The following is a 25,352-nucleotide window of genomic DNA, read 5'->3' as shown; positions in this document are numbered from 1 at the left end:
CATCTGGGAAAAAAAGGGCTTCAGAGAAAAGTCAGGCTTGCCCTTTATTTGTGGCTGGATGGGACTGACACGTCCTTGGAAGGTGGGAAAGAAGGGGGGAAAAAAAAATAAAAAAGCCTGGCTTAGGCATGAACAAATTCATGTCGCTGAGCTTTTTTTAGAAGAAAGAACTAAAAATGTAATAAAAAGCCTCAAAGTCTGGGAGCTTTGGACGGCAGCGTTTCTGAGTCAGAAGAGGATTTTTGGTTGCAGCTGGAAACCATTGCAATTGCTGCAGGCGAGCCAAGAAATGAAGCGTGCTTGGGGAGCAGCAGCAGCAGCTCAGCCCCTGCTGCTTCCCAGGAATTTGGCTATTGCAGAACTGTGGGATCTGGGGGCTCCTGGGCTGGAAGGGACCCTCGGGGATCAGGGAGCTCCTGCTGAGCAGAGCTGGAGGTGCTCCCGTCTCCTTTGGGATGGGAGTGATTCCCTCTCCTTTGGGATGGATTTGCTCCCCTCTCCTTTGGGATTGGGGGTGCTCCCTTGGGATGGAGATGCTCCTTTGGGATGGAGGTGCTCCCCTTTTCCTTGGGATGGAGGTGCTCCCCTCTCCCTTGGAATTGGGGGTGCTCACCTGTCCTTTGGGATTCGGGGTGCTCCCCTCTCCCTTGGAACTGGAGGTGCTCCCCAATCCCTTTGGAATTGTGAGTGCTCCCCTCTGTCTTGTAATTGGAGGTGCTCCCCTTTCCCTTGGAACTGGAGGTGCTCCACTCTCCTTTGGAACTGGAGGTGCTCCCCTTTCCCTTGGGATTGGAGGTGCTCCCTTAGGATGGAGATGCTCCTTTGGGATGGAGGTGCTCCCCAGTCCCTTGGGATGGAGGTGCTTCCCTCTCCTGTGGGATGGATTTGCTCCTCTCTCCCTTGGGATGGATTTGCTCCCCTCTCCCTTGGAATTGGGGGGTCTCCTCTCTCCTTTGGGATGGAGGTGCTCCCCAATCCCTTGGAATTGGATTTGCTCCCCTCTCCTTTGGAATTGGGGGTGCACCCTTGGGATGGAGGTGCTCCTTTGGGATGGAGGTGCTCCTTTGGGAGCATCTTTGGAGGTGCTCCCCTTTTGCTTGGGACTGGAGGTGCCCCTCTCTCCCTTGGGATGGAGGCAGCTCCTGGAGATTGGGGCTGCTCCCCTGTCCCTTGGAATTGGGGGTGCTCCCCTCTCCTTTGAGATTGGGGGTGCTCCCCTCTCCCTTTGGGATGGAGGTGCTCTCTTTTTCCTTGGGATGGATTTGCTCCCCTCTCCCTTGGAATTGGGGGTCTCCCCTCTCCTTTGGGATGAGGTGCTCCCCTCCCTTGGTATTGGAGATGCTCCCCTCTCCCTTTGGAATTGTGGGTGCTCCCCTCTTTCTTGGAACTGGAGGTGCTCCCCTTTCCCTTGGGATTGGGGGTGCTCCTCTCTCCTTTGGAATTGGGGGTGCTCCCTTGGGATGGAGATGCTCCTTTGGGATTGGAGGTTCTCCCCTCTCCCTTGGAACTGGAGGTGCTGCCCTCTCCTTTGGGATGGAGGCAGCTCCTGGAGATTGGGGCTGCTCCCCTCTCCCTTGGAATTGGGGGTGCTCCCCTTTCCCTTGGGATGGAGGTGCTCCCCAGTCCATTGGAATTGGATGTGCTCCCCTCTCCTTTGGAATTGGGGGTGCACCCTTGGGATGGAGGTGCTCCTTTGGGATGGAGGTGCTCCCGTCTCCCTTGGGATTGGAGTGATTCCCTCTCCTTTGGGATTGGGGGTGCTCTCCTCTCCCCTGGAATTGGAGATGCTCCCCTCTCTCTTGGAATTGGGGATGCTGCCCTCTCCCATGGGATTGGAGGTGCTCCCTTGGGATTAGAGGTGCTCCCCTCTCCTTTGAGACTGGGGGTGCTCCCCTCTCCCTTGGGATGGAGGCAGCTCCTGGAGATTGGAGGTGCTCCCCTCTCCCTTGGAATTGGGGGTGCTCCCCTCTCCTTTGGGATGGAGGTGCTCCCCTCTCCCTTGGTATGGAGGTGCTCCCCTCTCCCTTGGGATGGATTTGCTCCCCTCTCCCTTGGGTTGAAGGCAGCTCCTGAGCTGTTGGGTCCCTCTGTGGCATTTTTGGGCTGCACCCCCGGTTCTGTGTGCCAGGGAGCAGCACAGGGGCACCCACAGCCTGCTGGGGTTACAGATGGTAGCTGAGGAGAGAAATACTGATTATTAATGTAAATGACCAGGGGAATCATGGAGTGTGGTGAATAATAAAGGCAGCAGAGCCATAATTAGCATCCTCTCAGTGCCCTGGCTTCTGGGTTTTGGGAATGTGCAGCAGCACAGCTGCCAAGGTCCCTTTAAAGTCGGCTGTGCTGCAGCAAACACAGGATGATCACAGAATGAGCAATCTTGTTATTGTCTCACCTCCCTGGAAGTTGAGATGCACAATTAATCCTCCTCTCCATTGTCACCCCCTGCCTGGCTCCGTCCTCTCCTCACTGGGAATATTCTCCCGAGGTTTAAGTGTGAGGGGAAAGTAAGATTGGCATTTTGAGCTGGTAAATGAGGTTAATCAGCTTGGTGGTGGGTGGGAGGAATGTGCTCTGGGGTTAAGAATTTGATATTAATGGTTAGCAGGACCCTCCTTGCCAGACCTGGGAAAATTCCCTTCAGTCAGGCAGGAACTTTTAAAAAAACTGGTTAAAAACTGTTTGGAACTGATTAAAAATCACTGATGGTTTTGTTGTTGCTGTAATTAAGAGAAAGACAGGGATTGGGGAGTGTGGAAGGTGGCACTTTCCCCCTGTCCTGAAGGAGGCACTGCTTTGGGTTTGCTGGGCAGGAATTAGAGCTGTAAACCTCTGCAAAAAGCACCAAGTGATGAAATGGAGCTGCTGGGCTGCCTGCAGGATGGGGGAGGTTGGGATGTGTAATTGTGGCAGCTGCCCTGGCTGGGGAGGAACTCAAATCCCTTCTCCTTGCCAGACCTGGGAAAATTCCCTTCAGTCAGGCAGGAAATTTTAAAAAATCTGGTTAAAAACTGTTTGGAACTGATTGAAAATCACTGATGGTTTTATTGTTGCTGTAATTAAGAGAAACACAGGGACTGTGGAAGGTGGCACTTTCCCCCTGTCCTGAAGAAGGCACTGCTTTGGGTTTGCTGGGCAGGAATTAGAGCTGTAAATCTCTACAAGAAGCACCAAGGAAAGAAGGCTGGGCTGCCTGCAGGATGGGGGAGGTTGGGATGTGTAATTGTGGCAGCTGCCCTGGCTGGGGAGGAACTCAAAGAGGAACTCAAATCCCTTCTGCTGCCTTTTGGCAGAGTCAGGGAAAACACAGAGGTGACGTTCTCCAAAAATCCCTCTCTCCCTCCGCAGAAGGCAGGAATTCAGCAGGAGGGCTGCCTGCAGCCAGCATCCCTCCCTCCTGCCAGGAGTTCAACCCTTGAGAAGCAGCAGATCAATTTTTGCAGCGTCTGCTCCACTCCCATCCACTGGCAGCAGAGGCAGGAGGGATGATTGCCCTGGAACAGGACAGGCAGCTCACTCATTGCCAATATAATTGCCTGCTTTAATTAATTTCACCTTCTTGCCTCTGATATTAGAAAGGCAAAGTTGCTATTTTTATAGCAATGTGCATTAATTAGTACAAACCCACCCAGGGCACGGAAATCCGAGCTGCAACGTTTGGTGACAAATGCAAATTGCAGCCTAAATATTTTCCCCTGCTTGGCAGTGAATCCATGCTGGTAAAAAGATGCACAACAAGTCCTGCTGTGTAAGAGCCTGAATGAGAGATGCGGGACTCCAGGTGGGTGTCCAAAATGCAGTTTATTGTATCCAAAATGCAGTTTATTGTATCCAAAATGCAGTTTATTGTATCCAAAATGCAGTTTATTGTACCCAAGAGGTTCCAGCAGTCCAGGGTTGTGGGTGACAGAGCTGTGCCCGCAGCTGTCAGCTCCAGCTGCAGGCAGGCCTGGACACCTTAATTTTAATTTAAACTTTAAAGTTTAATTTAAACTTAATTTTAGTTACAATCAATTATATACTTTGCTGAGCATCTTAGTACAGTAGAACCAATCTATACCTTAACTATTATCTATAGCCCATCATAACTACTGTAATCACCATATTCATGTTACTGTTCTCCAGTCACTAAAAGTTAGTACATTACAGTTTAAGCTAGAAGTTGTTTTTTAGTTTTCTTGCAGTGGAAAATTCTGAGACCTTTTTTCTACTTGCCACATTGGCTGACTTGTTTGCCTGTGCTGTCTTTCTGCTTGGTAAAAACATCTTTTTTTTGAGGTGGGTTTATCCTTTGCTCTAAGCCATAAAAACTCCTTCTAACCAACACACCCTTTGCCTCCTTGGTTATCCAGTAAGACTGGCTCACAATTCTTTTCTTCTATATCAAAACTTGCTCCTATCTCTATTCTTTCATCAGACTCAACATTTAAAAATCTTTCTGCCAAGCACACACATATCTGTGAGGCTGGTGCCTGTTCAAAGAGGGGCACACGCTTGGCTTTCCCTCTCCTACCAGACTCAAACCATGCCCATGTCTGTGGAGGTGTATCAGCGTTTTCCCAGAATGTTTCCAGTTAAAATTGTCACATTTGGGGTTTGCTGTAAAGGGTTTCAGTGCTTGAAAACAGAATTTTAAAAACCCCAAACAATACAATACAATACAATACAATGCAATACAATACAATACAATGCAATGCAATGCAATACAATACAATACAATATAAAAATACAATATAAAATACAATTATAAAAATAATTGTAGGACCCCATAAGGATTTGGGTTGGCAACAGCCTTAAAGTCATTTTATTTCACTCCCTTTCATAGACCAGGCTGCTCAGAGCCCCATGATGACCTCAGCCACTTTAATGAAACAATTTCAGCTCTGTCTCCTTCCCTGGCACCCCCAGCACTCAGGGACTTGTTGGAGTGTTCTCCTGGCAGCTGGAGGGCTGGGAAGAGGCAGGGACATGGAGCTCAGTGAGGATTTGGATACAGAAGGCACAGAAACACATGGACTGCTTGGACTGAAGTGGGAAATCCTAACACTTTTGATTGACATAACTTCCCTGATTCTTCCTGGACCAAAAACTTCCCACCTCGTTTGCAGCCAAATATCAAATGAACTGAAAGAGGGGAAATTTAGGTTGGAAATGAGGAAGGAATTGTTCCTGTGAGGGTGGGGCTGGCACAGGCTGCCCCGAGGCTGCCCCTGGATCCCTGGCAGTGTCCAAGGCCAGGCTGGAACACCCTGGGACAGTGGAAGGTGATTTTTGAGGGGTTGGATCCCTGGGATGGGATCTTTGAGGGGCTGGATCCCTGGAATGGGATCTTTGAGGGGCTGGATCCCTGGGATGGGATCTTTGAGGGGTTGGATCCCTGGAATGGGATCTTTGAGGGGCTGGATCCCTGGAATGGGATCTTTGAGGGTTGGATCCCTGGAATGGGATCTTTGAGGGGTTGGACTCCTGGAATGAGATCTTTGAGGGGCTGGATCCCTGGGATGGGATCTTTGAGGGGCTGGATCCCTGGAATGGGATCTGTGAGGGGCTGGATCCCTGGAATGGGATCTTTGAGGGGTTGGACCCCTGGAATGGGATCTTTGAGGGGCTGGATCCCTGGGATGGGATCTTTGAGGGGTTGGACCCCTGGAATGGGATCTTTGAGGGGCTGGATCCCTGGGATGGGATCTTTGAGGGGCTGGATCCCTGGGATGGGATCTTTGAGGGGCTGGATCCCTGGAATGGGATCTGTGAGGGGCTGGATCCCTGGGATGGGATCTTTGAGGGGCTGGATCCCTGGGATGGGATCTTTGAGGGGCTGGACCCCTGGAATGGGATATTTGAGGGGTTGGATCCCTGGGATGGGATCTTTGAGGGGTTGGACCCCTGGGATGGGATCTTTGAGGGGTTGGATCCCTGGGATGGGATCTTTGAGGGGCTGGATCCCTGGGATGGGATCTTTGAGGGGTTGGATCCCTGGAATGGGATCTTTGAGGGGCTGGACCCCTGGAATGGGATATTTGAGGGGTTGGATCCCTGGAATGGGATCTCCCAGCCCAGAGCTCTGTGGTTCCCTGGTTCTGCTGGAGGAATGCTGGTCCCAGTAAAAGCGGAGACAGCTTTGCTTCCCTCACAGACTCCCCGCTCTGTCTGAGGGAGCCCATCTGCTCTGCATTTCCAGAAACTGTCACATCTCCTCCCACAGCCATCAGAACTTGTCATTCTGAGGGGAAAAGCTGCTTTTCTCTGTAGTTAACCCTTTGCACCTCTTGTCTTTCAGATGGGAAGAGGAGCTGACCAGGAGGATGAGCCTGGAATCCATGGTGGAAACCTTGAGAGAGGTGAGGTGTGGGCAGTGTGGGGGGAAAGGTGCAGCTCTCCTCATGCTGTTCAGCATTTTCTTTGTCTTTTAATTAAAAATTTGCCCTCTGGCTAGAGCAGCTGTGCTGCTGTAAAGGATAGTGCTAATGCTGGGAAGCTGGAGCAGGAAATGACGAAGTTTGTGACTAAGTTTGTGACAAAGTGGGAGGAGGGAGTGGAATTTACAACAGAGGGTAACAATTAAATTTCACTAAAGAATGAAGTTCCATCCTAAGCCCCTTTTTAGCCGCCTGCTCAGCTGAGTGGGGGTCAGGGCTGGGCTCTCACCCCCGGCTGTTTCCCCTGCAGGAGGCCCAGGAAGCAGAAGCTCTGCAGGAGGAGCTGAATGAGAAGATCGAGAGGCTGAAGGCAGAGCTGGTGGTGTTCAAGGGTCTGATGAGTGATGTAAGTACAGAGGGCCCTCTGTGGGAGCGTGCCCTGCACATGGCTTCACCCCCAGCCAGGTGATTAGCGAGTGCTGCTGTGTAATTAGCGAGTGCTGCTGTGTAATTAGCGATGGCTGCTGGGATCCAATGCATCAGACAGATCCCCCTCCCCTGCTTCCTGTCTGGTCTGTGTGGAGATGCATTAACTGCTGCTTGCCCATCACCAGGACTCTGCCCTCCCTCCCTCCCCACAGCTGCTGGGAGAAAAGGGCTGGAAAAGTCCCAGCCTGGGAGCAGCCCCAGCCCTGGGCGGCTCCAGCTGCTGCTGGCACGGGGACTTTGCCTGGAGCCACGCAGGAACAAATCCTGCTCCAAATCCTGTTCCTAAAGGAGCACTTTGTATGGAATCATGGGCTGGTTTGTGCTGGAAGGAGCCTAAAGATCATCCTGTTCCAGCCCTGGCATGGCAGGGACACCTTCCCCTGGCGCAGGGATCCAGGGGCAGCCACAGCTCCCCTGGGCACCTCTGCCAGGGCCTCAGCACCCTCACAGGGAGGAGTAGGTATTTCCCATCTCCCTCAATGAACTCTGAAAAGATGAATCCTGGTTCAGGTATTGGCTTTGCTTGCAGGGCTGGTTCAACCAATTCATCTTTTCAGAGTTCATTAAGGGAGATGGGAAACAGTTTATTCCTCCCTGGGAGGGTGGGCAGGCCCAGGCAGCCACGGCTTCCCTGGGCACCTCTGCCAGGGCCTCACAGGGAGGAATAGGTGTTCCCATCTCCCTCAATGAACTCTGAAAAGATGAATCCTGGTTCAGGTATTGGCTGTGCTTCCAGGGCTGGTTCAACCTCATGGCTTATTTAAAAAAACCCAAAAAAACAAAAAAGTCTTGTTTTCTCAGGAATTTCCTCATGTCTCATTAGATACTGAGCTCTCTTCAAAGCCAGAGGATCTTTTAGGCCCTGAGTGCATAAAATTCTTTTATTTAGAAGTGAGATCATGCAGGTATCTGGAAAGATAAGCCAGGTGAACATTAAGGTGCCTTTCTCAGTAAGTCCGAGGCAGTGCTGAAGCCATTTGTGTGAGGAATAAACCCTGTTACGCTGATTTACTCCGTAATTTTTGCACACAAACAGCCTTCTCCTGACTTCACAGAAACCTGCAGAACCCGCTCCCAGGTGTCAAATCCATTCTCTCAGGGCCACTAGATCTGCTCATGGGAAATTTGGCAATTAGCTGTGTGTCCTTGTGTGGTTAATGAGGGGTGGCTGTGCTGGGTTAGAGCCTGCAGGGGCTGGGCCTGGCTCCATTCACCAGGAGCTGCTGTGTGTGCACACAGGGAGGTGCTGCTGCAGGCAAACATCTCCGGGCCAGGGAAAGTGCTCTGAGGGATCAGGGAGCCCAGGGAAAGCACTGGGAGTGCTTCCTCTGAGCCTCACCGGGCAAATATTTAGAATTGGGAAGTGCAAAAATGTTGGCACGTGGCTCTTTGCTTCCTGCAGATAAGGATCAGCAGCTCAGCAAGTGAGATTGTGTCAGTGTTGAGAGATTTATTTTGCTCTGAGTGTCTGGAAAACACAAATCTCCAAAGGTGATTCGCAGAGGCTGGAGAAGACTGTGTAAAAAATTAATCCAAAAAACCTCAAACTCTAAAGGTGCTTCACAGGGGCTGGAGAAGAGTCTGTGTAAAAATTTAAATTAAAAAAATCTCAAACTCTAAAGGTGCTTCACAGGAGCTGAAGAAGAGTCTGTGTAAAAATCTAAAACAACAATCTCAGACTTTAAAGGTGCTTCACATGGCCTGAAGAAAACTTGTGTAAAGATTTAAAACAACAATATCAGACTTTAATGGTGGTTCACAGGGGCTGGAGAAGAGTCTGTGTAAAAATTTAACCCAAAAAACCTCAGACTCTAAAGGTGATTCACAGGGGCTGGAGAAGACTCTGTGTAAAAATTTAAAAAAAAAATCTCAAACTCTAAAGGTGCTTCACAGGGGCCGGAGAAAACTTGTGTAAAAAATTAATCCAAATAACCTCAAATTCTAAAGGTGATTTTCAGGGGCTGGAGAAGACTCTGTGTAAAAATTTAAACTAAAAAACCTTCAAACTCTAAAGGTGGTTTACAAGGGCTGGAGAAGACTGTGTAAAAAATTAAACCAAAAAAACCTCAGACTGTAAAGGTGGTTCACAGGGGCTGGAGAAGACTCTATGTAAAAAGTTAAACCAAAAAAATCACAAACTCTAAAGGTGGTTCACAGGGGCTGGAGAAGAGTCTGTGTAAAAATTTAACCCAAAAAACCTCAGACTCTAAAGTTGGTTCACAGGGGCTGGAGAAGACTCTGTATAAGAATCTAAAACAACAATCTCAGACTTTAAAGGTGTTCACAGGGGCTGGAGAAGAGTCTGTGTAAAAATTAAACAAAAAAACCTCAGACTGTAAAGGTGCTCCACAGGGGCTGGAGAAGTAAAAATGTGTAAAAATTTAAACTAAAAAACCTCAGACTCTAAAGGTGGTTTACAAGGGCTGGAGAAGACTGTGTAAAAATCTAAATAAAAAAAAACCTCAGACTGTAAAGGTGGTTCACAGGGACTGGAGAAGACTCTATGTAAAAAGTTAAACCAAAAAAATCACAAACTCTAAAGTTGGTTCACAGGGGCTGGAGAAGAGTCTGTGTAAAAATTTAACCCAAAAAACCTCAGACTCTAAAGGTGGTTTACAAGGGCTGGAGAAGACTGTGTAAAAAATTAAACCAAAAACCCTGAAACTCTAAAGGTGCTTCACAGGGGCCGGAGAAAACTTGTGTAAAAAATTAATCCAAAAAACCTCAAACTCTAAAGGAGCTTCACAGGGGCTGGGGAAGACTCTATGTAAAAAATTAAACCAAAAAAATCACAAACTCTAAAGGTGGTTCACAGGGGCTGGAGAAGAGTCTGTGTAAAAATTTAAACCAAAAAAAATCTCAAACTCTAAAGGGCCTGGAGAGGACTCTGTGTAAAAATTTAAAACAACAATATCAGATTTTGAAGGTGGTTCACAGGGCCTGGAGAAGAGTCTGTAATAATTTAAAACTCAAAATGGTGGGGAAAAGCAAATCAAACCAACAAAAAGCACAGAGCTTTTTCTTAGAAAGGGATTTGTTGTTTAAGAATGATCTGCAAAGGGTTTTTGCACTTTTGTGTCCCAGGTGGAAGCATTGCTGAGGAGTGGAGCTGTCCAGGAGAGCAAGTCTCAGCTAGGATGGAAAATGTGCTTTGGGTTTTTTTAATGTTTCTCCCTTCACAAGGAGCCAGATTTCTGTCTGAGTGGGAGGATCTCAGAAATCAGAGCTACTCCCAGGCAGTGTTTTTACACAGAAATTTTCCTGCAGAGCTTTAGCTGGGCTGGAAGCCAGGTCAGTGCCAGTGAGGGGTGATCTCTGTGCCAAGGTTTTCATGGATCTCCTTGGATCCACTCAGGATTTGCTGTCCCACGCTCTGTGTGCAGTTCCTGTGCATTCTGGTTTTTCAGCAGCTCCTCTGTGCAGGCACAACTTTTGTGTGTGCAAGAGGGGAAGTGTTGGATCCTCACCAGGATTCACATTTCACTCTGCTCTGCTACACAGGGGGTGCTCTCCATTTTTAAAGGGTTGTTTGTGGAATCCCAGAGTGGTTTGGGATGGAAGGGACCTTCAGGACAATCCAGTCTCCTTCCACTGTCCCAGGTGCTCCAAGCCCAGCTTGAGCATTTCCAGGGCTGGGGCATCCTCATTTCTGTGGGCATTGCATTGTCCTGCCCTGTTCCTGACCCACCGAGGCTCCCCGTCCTCACTGAGCAGTTTTGGGGTGGGTACAGGGTTTTTTTTCAGTGTCAAATCCCTCTGAGCTGGAATTTGTTAGAATCAGGGCTGAGCTTCCTCAGACTGCCCCAATGGGAGATTTGTTCCCTGGAACAAAGGAAATTCCTCCATGGAATAAAGGTTCTGTGGAGATTCCTTCATGGAATAAAGGTTCTGTGGAAATTCCTCCATGGAATAAAAGCTCTGTGGAAATTCCTCCATGGAATAAAGGTTCTGTGGAAATTCCTCCATGGAATAAAGGTTCTGTGGAAATTCCTTCATGGAATAAAGGTTTTCTGGAAATTTCCTCCCTAGAACAAAGGCTCTGTGTAAATTCCTTCATGGGATAAAAGTTCTGTGGAAATTCCTTCATGGAATAAAGGCTCTGTGTAAATTCCTTAATGGAATAAAGGTTTCCTGGAAATTCCTCCCTAGAACAAAGGCTCTGTGGAAATTCCTCCATGGAATAAAGGTTCTGTGGAAATTCCTCCATGGAATAAAGGTTCTGTGGAAATTCCTCCCTAGAACAAAGGCTCTGTGTAAATTCCTCCATGGAATAAAGGTTCTGTGGAAATTCCTCCATGGAATAAAGGCTCTGTGGAAATTCCTCCCTAGAACAAAGGTTCTGTGGAAATTCCTCCATGGAATAAAGGTTCTGGAAATTCCTCCATGGAATAAAGGCTCTCTGGAAATTCCTCCATGGAATAAAGGTTCTGTGGAAATTCCTTCATGGAATAAAGGTTCTATGGAAATTCCTCCATGGAATAAAGGCTCTGGAAGTTCCTCCATGGAATTAAGGCTCTCTGGAAAGGTTTCCTGTCGGTTCCTTGCTGGGGTTCTGTTCTGGAGGCCGCGCCTGTGGTGGTGGCAGGAGAGGGAGAGTTCTGTCCCTGCTCTGTGCCCCAGAGCAGGGTGTGAGGTTTAGCTCTGGGGTTCCAGAGATACTGTGGGGCATCTCCTCTTGCCTGAACTGTCTAATAATAGAAGATAATCCCTGCTGTCCTTCCTGCAGCCCATGACAGACCTGGACACAAAGATCCAAGAAAAGGCCATGAAGGTGGACATGGACATCTGCCGCCGAATCGATATCACGGCCAAGCTGTGCGATGTCGCGCAGCAGCGCAACTCGGAAGACGTTTCCAAGATTTTCCAGGTGATTAGGCCCTGAATTCCCCACAGGGCAGGGCAGGGCAGGAGGGAGCAGTGCTGAGCAGTGTGGTCCAGCTCATTTGCCTTTTCTTGAACTCTCTCTCTCTCTGGCTGTGTTTCCCCCGCTGGCTGTCAGGGCAGCTCTGCTGCAGCACCAGGAGCACAAAGTGCACAGAGTTGGACAAAAAGACAGTCCCAGGATGATCTTTAAGCTGTGCTGTGAGCCTGATGTTAGCCTGTACTGAATGCAGGGGAAAAAAGCAGTGTTACAGGTTTAGGTTTGTGTAATTCCTCCCTCCCATTTGCTCCCTTCACAAGTGACAGGTTTTAAGCTCATGGAGCTGTCATCTGCATGTTCTTATTTCTGGCTCGAGCTCTGTGGCCAGAAATAACATTTGTGTGATGGTGAGCTCTGGCTGCTCCAGTTGCTTTCCTTGGAGCTCCTTGGGGCTCGAAGGAAAGTCCTTCAATTTGCTCCCAAAGGAGCAGTGGCAGCTCTGCTGGACCAGGGCTGTCCCTCCCAGTGCAGCTGGTCTTGTCACAGCTGCAGCTCCAGCTCTGACTAACCCACCTTCCTTCTGCTTCCATCTCACTGTGTCTTGCTCAGGCTTGCAGTAAATCTGATGCTTTTTCTGTGTGTAGTGATAGCACACAGTGTGCTAAGCGCTGTCAGAAACACTGTAAAAGATCCTTGTGGGCTCTGCTGGTGAAGCTGTGAAATGTTTGATGGTTTTCCCCCTTGTGTTCCCCAAAAGACTCAAACCTCCTCAGAGGAGAATTATTTCTCAGGCAAGTTGAGCCACTGTGTGGTGCCAGTGCCTTCTCCTTGTCTCTGGGGGGAATTGCTGAGCCTTTGTGCTCAGAGGTGAGTGCAGAGCACACTCCTGCCCAGGCCTGCAGGGTTAAAATGACCCGGAGAGCAAGGCCAGCAAGGGATGGTCTGTGTGCCAAGGAGAGGGAAAACTGCTGTAGGGTGGGAGGGGATTGTGTGTTGGAGGTTCTGGCACCAGCTGTGCATCCTGTGTGTTCCCATCCCTCTGGGATCCTCTGGGATCATCCTGTGTGTTCCCAAACCTCTGGGATCCTCTGGGATCATCCTGTGTGTTCCCATCCCTTTAGGATCTGGATCATTCTGTGTGTTCCCAAACCTCTGGGATCCTCTGGGATCATCCTGTGTGTTCCCATCCCTTTAGGATCTGGATCATTCTGTGTGTTCCCAAACCTCTGGGAGCATTCTGTGTGTTCCCATCCCTCTGGGATCATCCTGTGTGTTCCCATCCCTCTGGGATCCTCTGGGATCATCCTGTGTGTTCCCAACCCTTTGGGATCCTCTGGGATCATCCTGTGTGTTCCCATCCCTCTGGGATCCTCTGGGATCTGGGATCATTCTGTGGGTTCCCAATCCTCTGGGATCTGGGATCATCCTGTGTGTTCCCATTTCTCTGGGATCATCCTGTGGGTTCCCAATCCTCTGGGATCTGGGATCATCCTGTGTGTTCCCATCCCTCTGGGATCCTCTGGGATCATCCTGTGTGTTCCCATCCCTCTGGGAGCATCCTGTGTGTTCCCAACTCTCTGGGATCATCCTGTGTGTTCCCATCCCTTTGGGATCCTCTGGGATCATTCTGTGTGTTCCCATCCCTCTGGGAGCATCCTGTGTGTTCCCAACTCTCTGGGATCATCCTGTGTGTTCCCATCCCTTTGGGATCCTCTGGGACCATTCTGTGTGTTCCCATCCCTCTGGGATCATCCTGTGTGTCCCCATTTCTCTGGGATCATCCTGTGTGTCCCCATTTCTCTGGGATCATCCTGTGTGTTCCCTCTGTGCCCCTTGCAGGGCTGTCCCTCGAGTTCCCTGAACTTCATTTCTTGGGGGCTCTCCAGGCTTTTCCATGGCTCAGCCAACCCTTCCTGTGTGCTGAGGATCCTCAATCTGCTGCTGCTGCTGCTGCTGGGGTGGGAAATTCATTCCCTGGAACAAAGGGTTCTCTGGAAATTCCTCTGTGGAAATTCTTCCCTGGAATAAAATCTCACTGGAAATTCCTGTCTGGAAATTCCTCTCTGGAAGTTCTTCCGTGGAAATTCCTCCCTGGAAGTTCCTCCATGGAATAAAGGCTCTCTGGAAATTCCTTCCTGGAAGTTCCTCCATGGAATAAAGGCTCTTTGGAAGCTCCTATCTGGAATTAAGGCTCTCTGGGTGTTCCTTTCTGGAATTAAGGCTCTCTGGGTGTTCCTCTCTGGAATTAAGGCTCTCTGGGTGTTCCTCTCTGGAATAAAGGCTCTCTGGAATTAAGGCTCTCTGGGTGTTCCTCTCTGGAATTAAGGCTCCCTGGGTGTTCCTTTCTGGAATTAAGGCTCCCTGGGTGTTCCTTTCTGGAATTAAGGCTCTCTGGGTGTTCCTCTCTGGAATTAAGGCTCTCTGGGTGTTCCTCTCTGGAATTAAGGCTCTCTGGGTGTTCCTCTCTGGAATTAAGGCTCTCTGGGTGTTCCTCTCTGGAATTAAGGCTCTCTGGGTGTTCCTCTCTGGAATTAAGGCTCTCTGGGTGTTCCTCTCTGGAATTAAGGCTCTCGGAGGGGTTTCCTGTCGGTTCCTTGCTGGGGTTCTGCTCTGGAGGCCGCGCCTGTGGCGGTGGCAGGAGAGGGAGAGTTCTGTCCCTGCTCTGTGCCCGGGCCCTGCTGCCCCTCGTGCTTTGCCCTGGCTCATCCCAGCCTCTCGCTGGCTGCCCCCAGGCTGTGCATGGCCCCTGGCAGGTGCCAGCCGGTGCCAGGCTGGCTCAGTGCCACCCCCGGAGCTCTGGCAGCGCCCTCAGCTCGCTTTGCTCTCCTCAGCCGCTTCCTGTGCTCCGTGCGCGCTGCTCGGGCCGGGCGGGGGATCGGCCACAGCCCAGGCTCAGCCCTCGCCCCCCTGCTCCCCCTGCACCCCAATTCCCTGCCCAGCCCTGGCTCAGCGCTGTCTGTGCCCCCCAGGTGGCTTCCAAGAAGAAGGAGAGGAAGCTGCCGTCGGACGAGGAGCTGTCGGAGCAGGACGCCGACAACGGGCGGTTCTCGGATGACGAGGTCAGCTGCTCCCTCAACATCACAGACGAGATGAAGAGGATGTTCAACCAGCTGTGAGTATTGGAATATGAATCCCAATATAACCAGTTAGATGGTGCCTGGGTCAGTGTGACCCTCGCTGCTGGGCCAAAGGCGGCACTGTGGTGTTTTACCCCAGAGATTCCTCGGCTGCTGCAGATTGCAGCAGGACACTGGTGCAAGTCCAGGCTTGTCAGGAACTCCGTTTACCTCAGGAGAGAGAGCTTCTGGCGATGGTGAAGAGAAAAAGGAGAGGATTCTGCTGGAGGGTTATATCCAGATGTTTATTCCATGGTTACAGAGGTCTGAACCGGGCAATTCCTCCAACAGAATGCCGGCCGCATGGTCTGATTAACCTTTTAAGCTCAGGGACAGGGGAAGGGGAGGGGACAGGTGAGCCACCAACCAGGTGAAAGGGGCAGGGTCTCAAGGGACTGGGGACACCTATACGGGCCAATGTCCCCCAGGCCTGAGGAGCATCCTTTGAAATCGACCAACCACACAACGTCTTGCTGGAATGTCAGCCTGATTGACAGGGCACACTCAGCAAGGGGCGAGGGGGAAGGGAGAAGGGAATATCGGCACACCTGGGAAGGGACCCGGAAGCTAAAAACACACCACAACATGTGAGTACCCTGAGAGCTGCTCCTGCACTCTCTGAGCTGGCAGCATGGAGGTTTGGGGAAGCTCAAATGAAATTATCGGATTTCTGCTCCTCCCTTGAGTAGGAGGAATGACAGAGATATAAAAGATACAAACTGGTTTTGCTGTTCTGGGCTGCTGCAAAAGAGGAAAAAAATGCAACAAAAAAAGAGTCAAAACCAGGAGTCTGTTCTGCATCTTAGGCTGAATATTTGATATCTGCAGTTTGCTGCGGCTTGGCTGGGTAGAATTTGACCTGAAAGCTCAGCTTGGGGTGGCACAAACCCCTCAGGGTTTTTGGGAGGTTTTTCAGTTGGGCTGCAGGCAAAAGGGAGTGGTGGATGTGTCTGGAAGATCAGTGGACAACAATTTATAGACGCCAGGAATGTTGGTGCTGTCAGCTGTTGCTGCAAAGTCCAATCTCCCACACTGGAGTTTATTTTGCCTAAGAAGAACTGGAGTTTATTTTACTTAAAACTTTGCCCCTGAATGAAATATTTTTGCCTAAAGCTTTCCCCCAAACCACATTCCTGCCAGGAAGGAGGTTTGGAGCAGCCCAGGAGGGGCTCTGAGCACGTGGTGCTGTCTGAGCAGTTCAGGGAAGTGCCTGGAGTTGTGCCTTGTGTCCCCTTCTCCCATCAGGGCCAGGGTAGGGACCCCCAAAACCCCCTAAAATACTCCTAAAACCCCCCAAAACATCCCCTAACCCCACTCTGGGACCCCCAAACCTCCTGAGAGCCTCAAAATGCAGGTGGGGACCCCCAAAATACTCCTCAAATACTCCCAAATATCCCCAAATTCCACCCTGGGAGCCTCAAAATGCAGGTGGGGACCCCCAAAATACTCCTCAAATATGCCCAAATACTCCCAAATATCCCCAAATTCCACCCTGGGAGCCTCAAAATGCAGGTGAGGACCCCCCAAACCCTCCCAAAATACTCCTCAAATCCCGTCAAATACCCCCAAATATTCCTTAATTCCGTCTTGGGAGCCTCAAAATGCATGTGGGGATCCCCAAAATCCCCCAAAATATCCTCAAATATCCCCAAATATCCCCTAACCCCAGTCTGAGATCTCCTGGGACCCCCAACCCCCCCCCAAATCCTTCTCAAACACCCCCAAATATCCTCAAATTCCACCCTGGGAGCCTCAAAATGCAGGTGAGGACCCCCAAAACCCCCCAAATACTCCCAAATATTCCCAAATACCCCCAAATATCCCCTAACCCCAGTCTGGGATCTCCTGGGATCCCTAAAATCCTTCTCAAACGCCCCCAAATATCCCCAAATTCCACCCTGGGAGCCTCAAAACGCAGGTGGGGACCCCCAAACCCTCCCAAAATATCCTCAAATATCCCCAAATATCCCCTAACCCCAGCCTGGGATCTCCTGGGATCCCTAAAATCCTTCTCAAACACCCCCAAATATCCTCAAATTCCACCCTGGGAGCCTCAAAACACAGGTGGGGACCCCCAAAATCCCCCAAAATACTCGTAAAACACCCCATAATATCCACAAATACAGGCTGGTGAGGCTTTTTGGAGTTCTGGTTGAGGGGAGCATTTCCTCCTTTCTGCCTGAATCCCCTGTGTGTGAGGGCTGGGTTTTGCCAAAGCTCTGATGATTCCCCTTGTTAGGGCTCCTGTCAGATGTCTTTAGGCCCTCAGTAATAATCAGTGTAATAAATACAGATTTTTGACTTTTCCACTGTTAAATTCAGTGTGTGGATTTTTTTAAAAAGCAAGAAGTTAAGGTTGGTCATGAATTTAGGTTTTAATTTTGTTCCCAACCCTGTGATACCCAGTTGGTTTTGGTCCTGCTGATGAAATCCTTGTCTCCATGCCCTATTACCTGTGGCACAAAGTGCTGCAGGAGCCTGGTTCTGTCAAGCTGGGGTGAAAATGTTGGTGGGGATGGGCCTGGGGTCTTTGTGAAGCTTAGAAATAGATAGAGGAGCTGGTATCACTAACAGAACCAAACCAACTTGCTTTTCAGCTGTAATGAACTGAATTTTTAAGAATTAAGTAGCACCAAATCAGAACTGAAGTGGATCTTGGAAAAAGAAAAAAATTTGAAGAGGTGGAATGGCAAAAGGCACAATCAGGAGTGTCCAAGTGTTTAAAATGACATTTTTACAGTGCTGCTGATCCAGACAAACCTCCTGGCCCTTGGGACAGCATCAGGCTCCTTGCTGAGATGTTATCAGCTCCGAGGAAGTGAGCTAAAGCCATAAAAATGCATCAGCCTGGAATCCAGGCTGCTCAGGGAGGAATTCCAGCTCTTTGTCAGGGCTCCTTAACCCCCATGGGAGCAGCTACTGCTGTGTGCTCTGCAGCTTCCCTTCATTGCTGTGTGCTCTGCAGCTTCCCTTCATTGCACCAGGTCAGGGCAGATAAGGCTGTGAAAGGCCGCTCCCTCAGCGGCTGTGCTGCTCTGCACATCTCCGGGGCTCGGCCTTTTCATCCTTCTTCCTTCCACCTCTTGTTCCTTCAGCCCTTGTTCCTTCCATCCCTTGTTCCTTCCAGCTTTTGTTTCTTCCATCCCTGGTTCCTTCCAGCCCTGGTTCCTTCCAGCTTTTGTTCCTTCCTGCTCTTGTTCCTTCCGGCCTTGGTGGTTCCTTCCAGCCCTGCTTCCTTCAGCTCTTGTTCCTTCCAGATCTTGTTCCTTCCAGCCCTGGTTCCTTCTATCCCTTGTTCCTTCCAGCTTTTGTTCCTTCCCTCCCTTGTTCCTTCCAGCCCTGCTTGCTTCAGCTTTTGTTCCTTCCATCTCTTGTTCCTTCCATCCCTTGTTCCTTCCATCCCTTGTTCCTTCCATTCCTTGTTCCTTCCAAATCTTGTTCCTTCCAGCCCTGGTTCCTTCTATCCTTTGTTCCTTCCAGCTTTTGTTCCTTCCATCCTTGTTCCTTCCATCCCTTGTTCCTTCCAGCCCTTGTTCCTTCCAGCCCTGCTTCCTTCAGCTTTTGTTCCTTCCAGCCCTTTTTCTTTCCAGCCCTTGTTCCTTCCATCCCTTGTTCCTTCCAGCCCTGCTTCCTTCAGCTTTTGTTCCTTTCAGCCCTGGTTTCTTCCATCCCTGATTCATTCCATCCCTTGTTCCTTCCTTCCTTTGTTCCTTCAGCTCTTGTTCCTTCCATCCCTTGTTCCTTCAGCCCTGCTTCCTTCAGCTTTTGTTCCTTCCATCCCTGATTCCTTCTATCCCATGTTCCTTCCAGCTTTTGTTCCTTCCATCCCTTGTTCCTTCCAGCCCTGCTTGCTTCAGCTTTTGTTCCTTCCATCCCTTGTTCCTTCCATCCCTTGTTCCTTCCATCCCTTGTTCCTTCCATCCCTATTCATTCCATCCCTTGTTCCTTCAGCCCTGGTTCCTTCAGCTTTTGTTCCTTCCAGCCCTTGTTCCTTCCATTCCTTGTTCCTTCCATCCCTTGTTCCTTCAGCTCTTTCTCCTTCCATCCCTTGTTCCTTCCATCCCTTGTTCCTTCCATCCCTTGTTCCTTCAGCCCTGCTTCCTTCCATCCCTGCTGTGTTCCAAGGCTGCAGGGGAGCCCTTGGCTGAGCTCCCCCATGAAATCCTTGTGGGTTCTGAGCCCCGTGACACCCCCTGAGCTGTGTTTGGGCTCCTTTCCTTTGGAGCCAAGAACAGCTCCAGACATTTCTGTGCTTTTGCAGGCAGGGGAAGCTCCTGTGCAGCTCCATCTGCAGGGCAGAGCCAGGCTGGAGCTTTTGCTGAGCCCTGGGGTGGCAGGGAGCCCAGCAGAGAGGCCCTGGCAGTGCCACAGGCTGTTGGTACAAGCTGTGAGGATTTCCAGGCTGCACTGTGCCCCATTCAGCTCTCATAGCCCATTTTCTAGACAATGAATTAGAGGACTGAGGCGGTGGGGCTGCAGTGATGGCTCTTTGCTCTCCCAGCCGCGAGACCTTTGATTTCGATGACGACTGTGACAGTTTAACGTGGGAGGAGAACGAGGAGACGCTGCTGCTCTGGGAGGACTTCACCAACTGCAACCCCTCCATCGACCTCCAAGGAGAGGTGAGTTCATTCTCGTTGTTTTCTCCAACTCTTCCCTGCACAAACTCTCCCTCAGCCACTCCTTTACGCCATTTGAGCCTGTGGGTGTTGCACTGGTGATCTAGTTTGCCACACAGACTGACTTTGATTTTAAAATCCTCTTAGTGCTTCCTCTCTGTGGCTGATTTGCAGTCTGTGCAATCACTTTATTGGCCAAACTTTACTTCCTTGGCTCCTTCAGAGTGAGTGTTTAAAATACTGAGGGAGAGGTGAGGATCCAAGGTGTCTGTTCCAGGCCCATCAGGGAATTTGTCACCCTTTAGAGCACCTCTAAAGCTCTGGGCTGACAGGAGGGTGGTTTAGATTTGATTTTAGGGAAAAATCCTTCCCTAAAGGATTAGGGTGGAGGGTGTGAGAGGCTCTGCACAGCATTCCCAGAGCAGCTGTGGCTGCCCCTGGATCCCTGGCAGTGCCCAAGGCCAGGCTGGATGGGCTGGGAGCAGCCTGGGACAGTGGAAGGTGTCCCTGCCCATTGATGGGGTGGAATTGAGTGAACTTTAAGCTCCTTCCAGCCCAAACCAGTCTGGGATTCTGTGATTTTCCACAGCACCTCACTTTCTATCTGAATTATCATTCACACTTGGTTATGATAACATGTGGAGTGCAGGGCATGGGGTTGCACAGCTGTTCCTGTGGGGAGCTGAGCAACCTCAGCCTGGTCTGGGGAGGTGTTGAGGGGTGTAAATCCCATCCCAGACACAGAACCTGTGGGTGCAGGACCACAAAAAGCCCCAGGGATCCTCTGGACCTGTGAATCTTGGGCTTCCCTCTGCCCAGGCAGTGGGGATCTGCTGGCAGTGCTGGATAATGAACAGCTTCCTTTTAATCCTGAAATCCCAGGGAAAGGCAGCTAATCCAGGCACTGCAGAGCCTCCTGAAACCAGCCTGGAGAGGGCTGGGAATGACAGGGAATGGCTGGGGATGGGCTGGGAATGGCAGGGAATGGCTGGGGATGGATGGGAATGGCAGGGAATGGGCTGGGAATAGCTGGGAAGGGATGGGAATGGGCTGGGGATGGCAGGGAATGGGCTGGGAATGGGCTGGAAATGACAGGGAATATTTGGAAAGGGGCTGGGAATAGCTGGGAATGGCTGAGAATAGCAGGAAATGGCTGGGGACGGGCTGGGAATGGCAGGAAACAGTCTGGGAATAGCTGGAAAGGGATGGGAATGGGTCTGGGAATAGCTGGGGATGGCCTGGAAATGGGGCTGGGAATGGGCTGGGGATGGGCTGGGAATGGCTGGGAATGACAGGGAATGGCTGAGGATGGCTGGGAATGGCAGGGAACAGTCTGGGAATAGCTGGGAATGGACTGGGAACAGCTGGGACTGGCAGGGAATGGGCTGGAAATAGCTGGGAATGACAGGGAATGGGGCTGGGAATGGCTGGGGAGGGGATGGGGCTGGGAATGGCTGGGAGTTGCTGGGACTGGCCTGGGAATGGGCTGGGAATGGCTGGGAATGGCAGGGAAACAGCTTGGGAATGGCAGGGAAAAGCCTGGGAATGGCTGGGAATGACAGGGAATGGGCTGGGAATGGCTGGGAATGGCAGGGAAACAGCTTAGGAATGGCAGGAAATGGCTGGGGATGGCTGGAATGGCAGGGAACATCTGGAATAGCTGGGAAGGGATGGAATGGGCTGGGAGTGGCAGGGAATGGGGCTGGGAATAGCTGGGAATGATGGAATGGTTGGGAATGGCAGGGAACAGCCTGGGAATGGCTGGGGATGGGGCTGGAGATGATGGAATGGCAGGGAACAGCCTGGGAATGGGTTGGGAACAGGCTGGGAACAGGTTGGGAATTGCTGGAACTGGCCTGGGAATGGGGCTGGGGATGGCTGGGAATGGAGCTGGGAATAGCTGGGAATGATGGAATGGCAGGGAATGGCAGGGAACAGCCTGGGAATGATGGAATGGCAGGAATGCAGGGAACAGCCTGGGAATTGGGCTGGGAATGCTGGAGTTGCTGACTGCTGGAATGGGCTGGAATGCTGGAATCGCTGGAATGGCTGGGAGGCTGGGAATGGCAGGAACAATCTGGGCATAACTGGGAAAGGATGGAATGGGCTAGTGTGGCAGGGAATGGCTGGAAAGGTCTGGAATAGCTGGCTGGGAATGGACTGGGAATTGCTGGCTGGGATGATGATGCAGGGAACAGCCTGGGAATGATGGAATGGCAGGGAATGGCAGGGAACAGCCTGGGAATGATGGAATGGCTGGGAATGGCCGTGTTACACCCTCCTGAGCAGCACAGGGCGGGCGGTGGGAGATGGTCCCTCCCAGGCAGGGAAGATGCTGAGGCTGCAGCCTGGGCATGTCTGGCTGTGTTCCTGCTCCACCTCCTGCTCCTGATCATCCATCCAGAGCTCAGGGAGCCTCCGGGGATTACCGGGAACTGCTGGGGCTGCAGAAACCACGGGGAGGGGCACAGGGATAACAGAGAGTGGCACAGGGATAACAGAGAGGGGCACAGGGATAACAGAGTGGCACAGGGATAACAGAGTGGCACAGGGATAACAGAGAGGGGCACAGGGATAGCAGAGAGTGGCACAGGGATAGCACAGAGTGGCACAGGGATAACAGAGTGGCACAGGGATAACAGAGTGGCACAGGGATAGCAGAGAGGGGCACAGGGATAACAGAGAGTGGCACAGGGATAACAGGGACAGAGTGGCACAGGGATAACGGGAGCAGAGAGTGGCACAGGGATAGCAGAGTGGGGCACAGGGATAACAGGGACAGAGTGGCACAGGGATAGCACAGAGTGGCACAGGGATAACAGAGAGGGGCACAGGGATAGCAGCAGAGTGCACAGGAAGCAGAGAGTGGCACAGGGATAACGAGCATAATGGCACAGGGATAATGGCTGGACAGTGGCACAGGGATAACAGAGAGTGGCACAGGGATAACAGGAGCACAGAGTGGCACAGGGATAACAGAGAGTGGCACAGGGATAACAGAGAGTGGCACCATAAGGATAACAGGGACAGAGAGTGGCACAGGGATAACGAGCACAGATGGCACAGGATAGCAGACGAGTGGCACAGGATAATGGCTGGACAGTGGCACAGGGATTACAGGAGCACAGAGTGGCACAGGGATAACAGAGTGGCACAGGGATAACAGGGACAGAGTGGCACAGGGACAGAGTGGCACAGGGATAACGGGCACAGAGTAGCACAGGGATAACGGGCACAGAGTGGCACAGGGATAACGGGCACAGAGTGGCACAGGGATAACGGGCACAGAGTGGCACAGGGATAACGGGCACAGGGTGGCACAGGGCTAACAGAGGGTGGCACAGGGATAACAGAGTGGCACAGGGATAACAGGGACAAAGCAGCAGCATGGCAGCGATAACGAGCAGAAGGAGAGTGGCAGGGTGATAACGAGCAGGAATTAATGACGGCTGATTTGCATAGCCGGGCGTGCCCGCCTAAGCGCTGCAATAGCGCCGAGCCCGGGCCCCGCGCCGGGGAAACTCTAAAGATTTTAAGAAGCTTAAATCCTTCTAAATGAAAATTATACAAGGAAAGGGTAGATTTGGCTTGTAGATGGAGGTTCAGAATAAAGGCTGCTCCGGCTGTGCCTGCTCTTTAACATGTGCTTTACATGCCTGAATCTTCCTTCCGTGGGTTTTATTCCTTTCAAGTTCTTACACGCTGCCCTCACCACCTTCTTTTGTGACCTTCCTCCTTAAAGCTCTTCTGCATATAAAAGGATCAGAGGGATGATTCTTGTAACTCCAGGCTGGATAGCCTGGTGTGGGTACCAGCAATGAGCCCTGTAAATCTGCCACCCCATTAACACTCATTGCTGCAGCTGTGCTAAATTGGGAATCATTTTTTAATGGAAAACTGAGGCGGTTGAAGGCTTGAAAGAGGGAACAGTGACATTGTGGTGCCTTTTTGGGCAGCACCAAGGAGCCCAGGCTGTGCTGTCAGTCCAAAGGAGGAGCTTCCCTGTGGGACAGCATCTGTTCCTGCTTCATCCAGGAATTCCAGTGGGAATCTCTGTGTGCACTGCAGAGTGATGAGATGGAACTGGAAAATGAGAATTCCAGCGCAAAGCTGGGAGTAGCAGCGTGGTCAGTGCAGGGAAAATGAAAAGTTTCATGGCTGGAGAGCAAATCCAGTCTGTCCAAGTGAGATCAGGCTGTGAAAGGCTCAGGAAAATCCAGGGGGTTGGTGCTTGGAATGCAGCAGGTGCAGGGGTTTAATTGATCAGACCTGGCCTTTGTGTGCCCAGAGCTGTGGGCATGGCACAGAAATGTGTCTGCCTGCTGTTCCAGACTGAAGAATATTCCTGGTCTGTGAAACAGTGCCTTTCAAAAATCAGTGCAGGAACAACACAAGAACCTGCATTTCCAGGGAGGTTAAATAAAATTGTCAGTTCTGTCCTGAATTCCTTCATTTCCTTGCTGATTTTTGTGTCCTCCTCTCCCCTGCAGGAAGAAAACCTGGGAAACTTGATCCACGAGACAGAGTCTTTCTTCAAAACGAGAGACAAGGAATACCAGGAGACAATAGGGCAGATAGAGGTGAGGGAGCTGTTCCTGAGGGATGGACACAGCACAGAGCTGTCCCAGAGGGAAGCAGGAATGTCCACACATCCAGCAATGCAAAGGCATTTCCCTCTGGCGTGCCCTGGGGATTTTTCTGAATGCCACTCTCTGGGTTATTATTGCTCCGTGTTTCAGCACTGAGCATAAATCTGAGGCTGGTGGAGAGAGAACCTGCAGAACAAAGGGAATAAAACACGTTATTTTTCTTTTTCCTTCCTTTGTTCTGCATGTCCACCCTCACCCTGGGAAATGCTTCCCCTGATGTGGCCTCACAGGTGGCCAGAAACAGCAGCTGGAGCTTCTCAAAGGCTCTGTCCTGCTTGGAGCTGCTTTCATTAATGACAAGGTGCCAAGAGCAGGAAAAGCCCTCCAGGGTGATATATGGGTTTTTTTGAGCTAGTCTTATAAGCTCTTGGAGATCTATATTACACTTAAGATAGTTCAGCTACTTTAAAAGCAATAAAATCAGCAGGATGGCTTTTGTGGTAGTGTTAGAAACAGAAAAGTTTTAATAAAAAGCCAAACCAGGGCTGTTCAGAGCCAGTGTGGAGCTGTGATTGCCCTTCCTGAGCTCATGGGTGCATTGGCAGCCAGGGGCAGTGAGGGAAATGGGCACTGTGGGGTGTGTGGGGGCTCTGGGCAGCTGAGGCACTGTGAGGAGTACAGGGAAAGGAAAGAAATGCAGGAAAAGTGGGATTGCTCCTGCCCTGAAGCCGATTCTTTGCCCTTCAGCTGGAACTGGCCACGGCCAAGAGCGACATGAACCGGCACCTGCACGAGTACATGGAGATGTGCAGCATGAAACGGGGCCTGGACGTGCAGATGGAAACCTGCAGGAGGTCACAGGCTCATGAAGTAGGGTCCTTGTCCCATCTTCCCCTCCTGTCTTCGCTCTGCCTCTCTTCCTCCTTCCTCTCTTCTCTGTCCTCCTCTCTTCTCTCTCCTGCCCTTCTTCTGTCCCTCTTCTCCTCTTCTCCTCTCTCTTTCTCCTCTCTTCTCTCCTCCCTCTTCCTCTTTCTTTCTTCCTTCTTTCTCCTCTCTTTGCTCTGCCCCTTCTCTCGCTCCTTCCCTCTGCCTCCTGCCCTCCTCTCTCTCTCTCTCCTCATCATTCCTGCTGCTCCTTTCCCTCAGCTGTCCTTCCTTCTCTTCCTCTCCTTCCTGCTCCTTCCTGCTCCTTCCTGCTCCTTCCTGCTCCCTCCTGCTCCTTCCTGCTCCCTCCTTCTCCTTCCTGCTCCTTCCTTCTCCTTCCTTCTTCCTTCCTTCTCCTTCCTGCTCCTTCCTTCTCCTTCCTGCTCCCTCCTGCT

The 25,352-nt window shown here is 51.0% G+C and overlaps 1 protein-coding gene across 1 annotated transcript in view; it reads left to right on the top strand.

The window, feature by feature from the left end:
• IFFO2 (intermediate filament family orphan 2) overlaps nucleotides 1-25,352 on the top strand; it is a 64,766-nt gene that overhangs the window by 36,664 nt on the left and 2,750 nt on the right. The window contains exons 2-8 of the mRNA XM_064730919.1: nucleotides 6,281-6,341; nucleotides 6,670-6,765; nucleotides 11,575-11,715; nucleotides 14,679-14,821; nucleotides 19,327-19,447; nucleotides 23,935-24,024; nucleotides 24,781-24,887. Of these exons, the coding sequence (XP_064586989.1) occupies nucleotides 6,281-6,341; nucleotides 6,670-6,765; nucleotides 11,575-11,715; nucleotides 14,679-14,821; nucleotides 19,327-19,447; nucleotides 23,935-24,024; nucleotides 24,781-24,887 (759 nt within the window). The remainder of the gene's footprint in view (nucleotides 1-6,280; nucleotides 6,342-6,669; nucleotides 6,766-11,574; nucleotides 11,716-14,678; nucleotides 14,822-19,326; nucleotides 19,448-23,934; nucleotides 24,025-24,780; nucleotides 24,888-25,352) is intronic.

This window comes from Zonotrichia leucophrys, chromosome 21 (assembly GCF_028769735.1).
Source record: "Zonotrichia leucophrys gambelii isolate GWCS_2022_RI chromosome 21, RI_Zleu_2.0, whole genome shotgun sequence".
Taxonomy (NCBI): domain Eukaryota; kingdom Metazoa; phylum Chordata; class Aves; order Passeriformes; family Passerellidae; genus Zonotrichia; species Zonotrichia leucophrys.
This window is presented reverse-complemented; position numbering and strand designations above follow the sequence as displayed.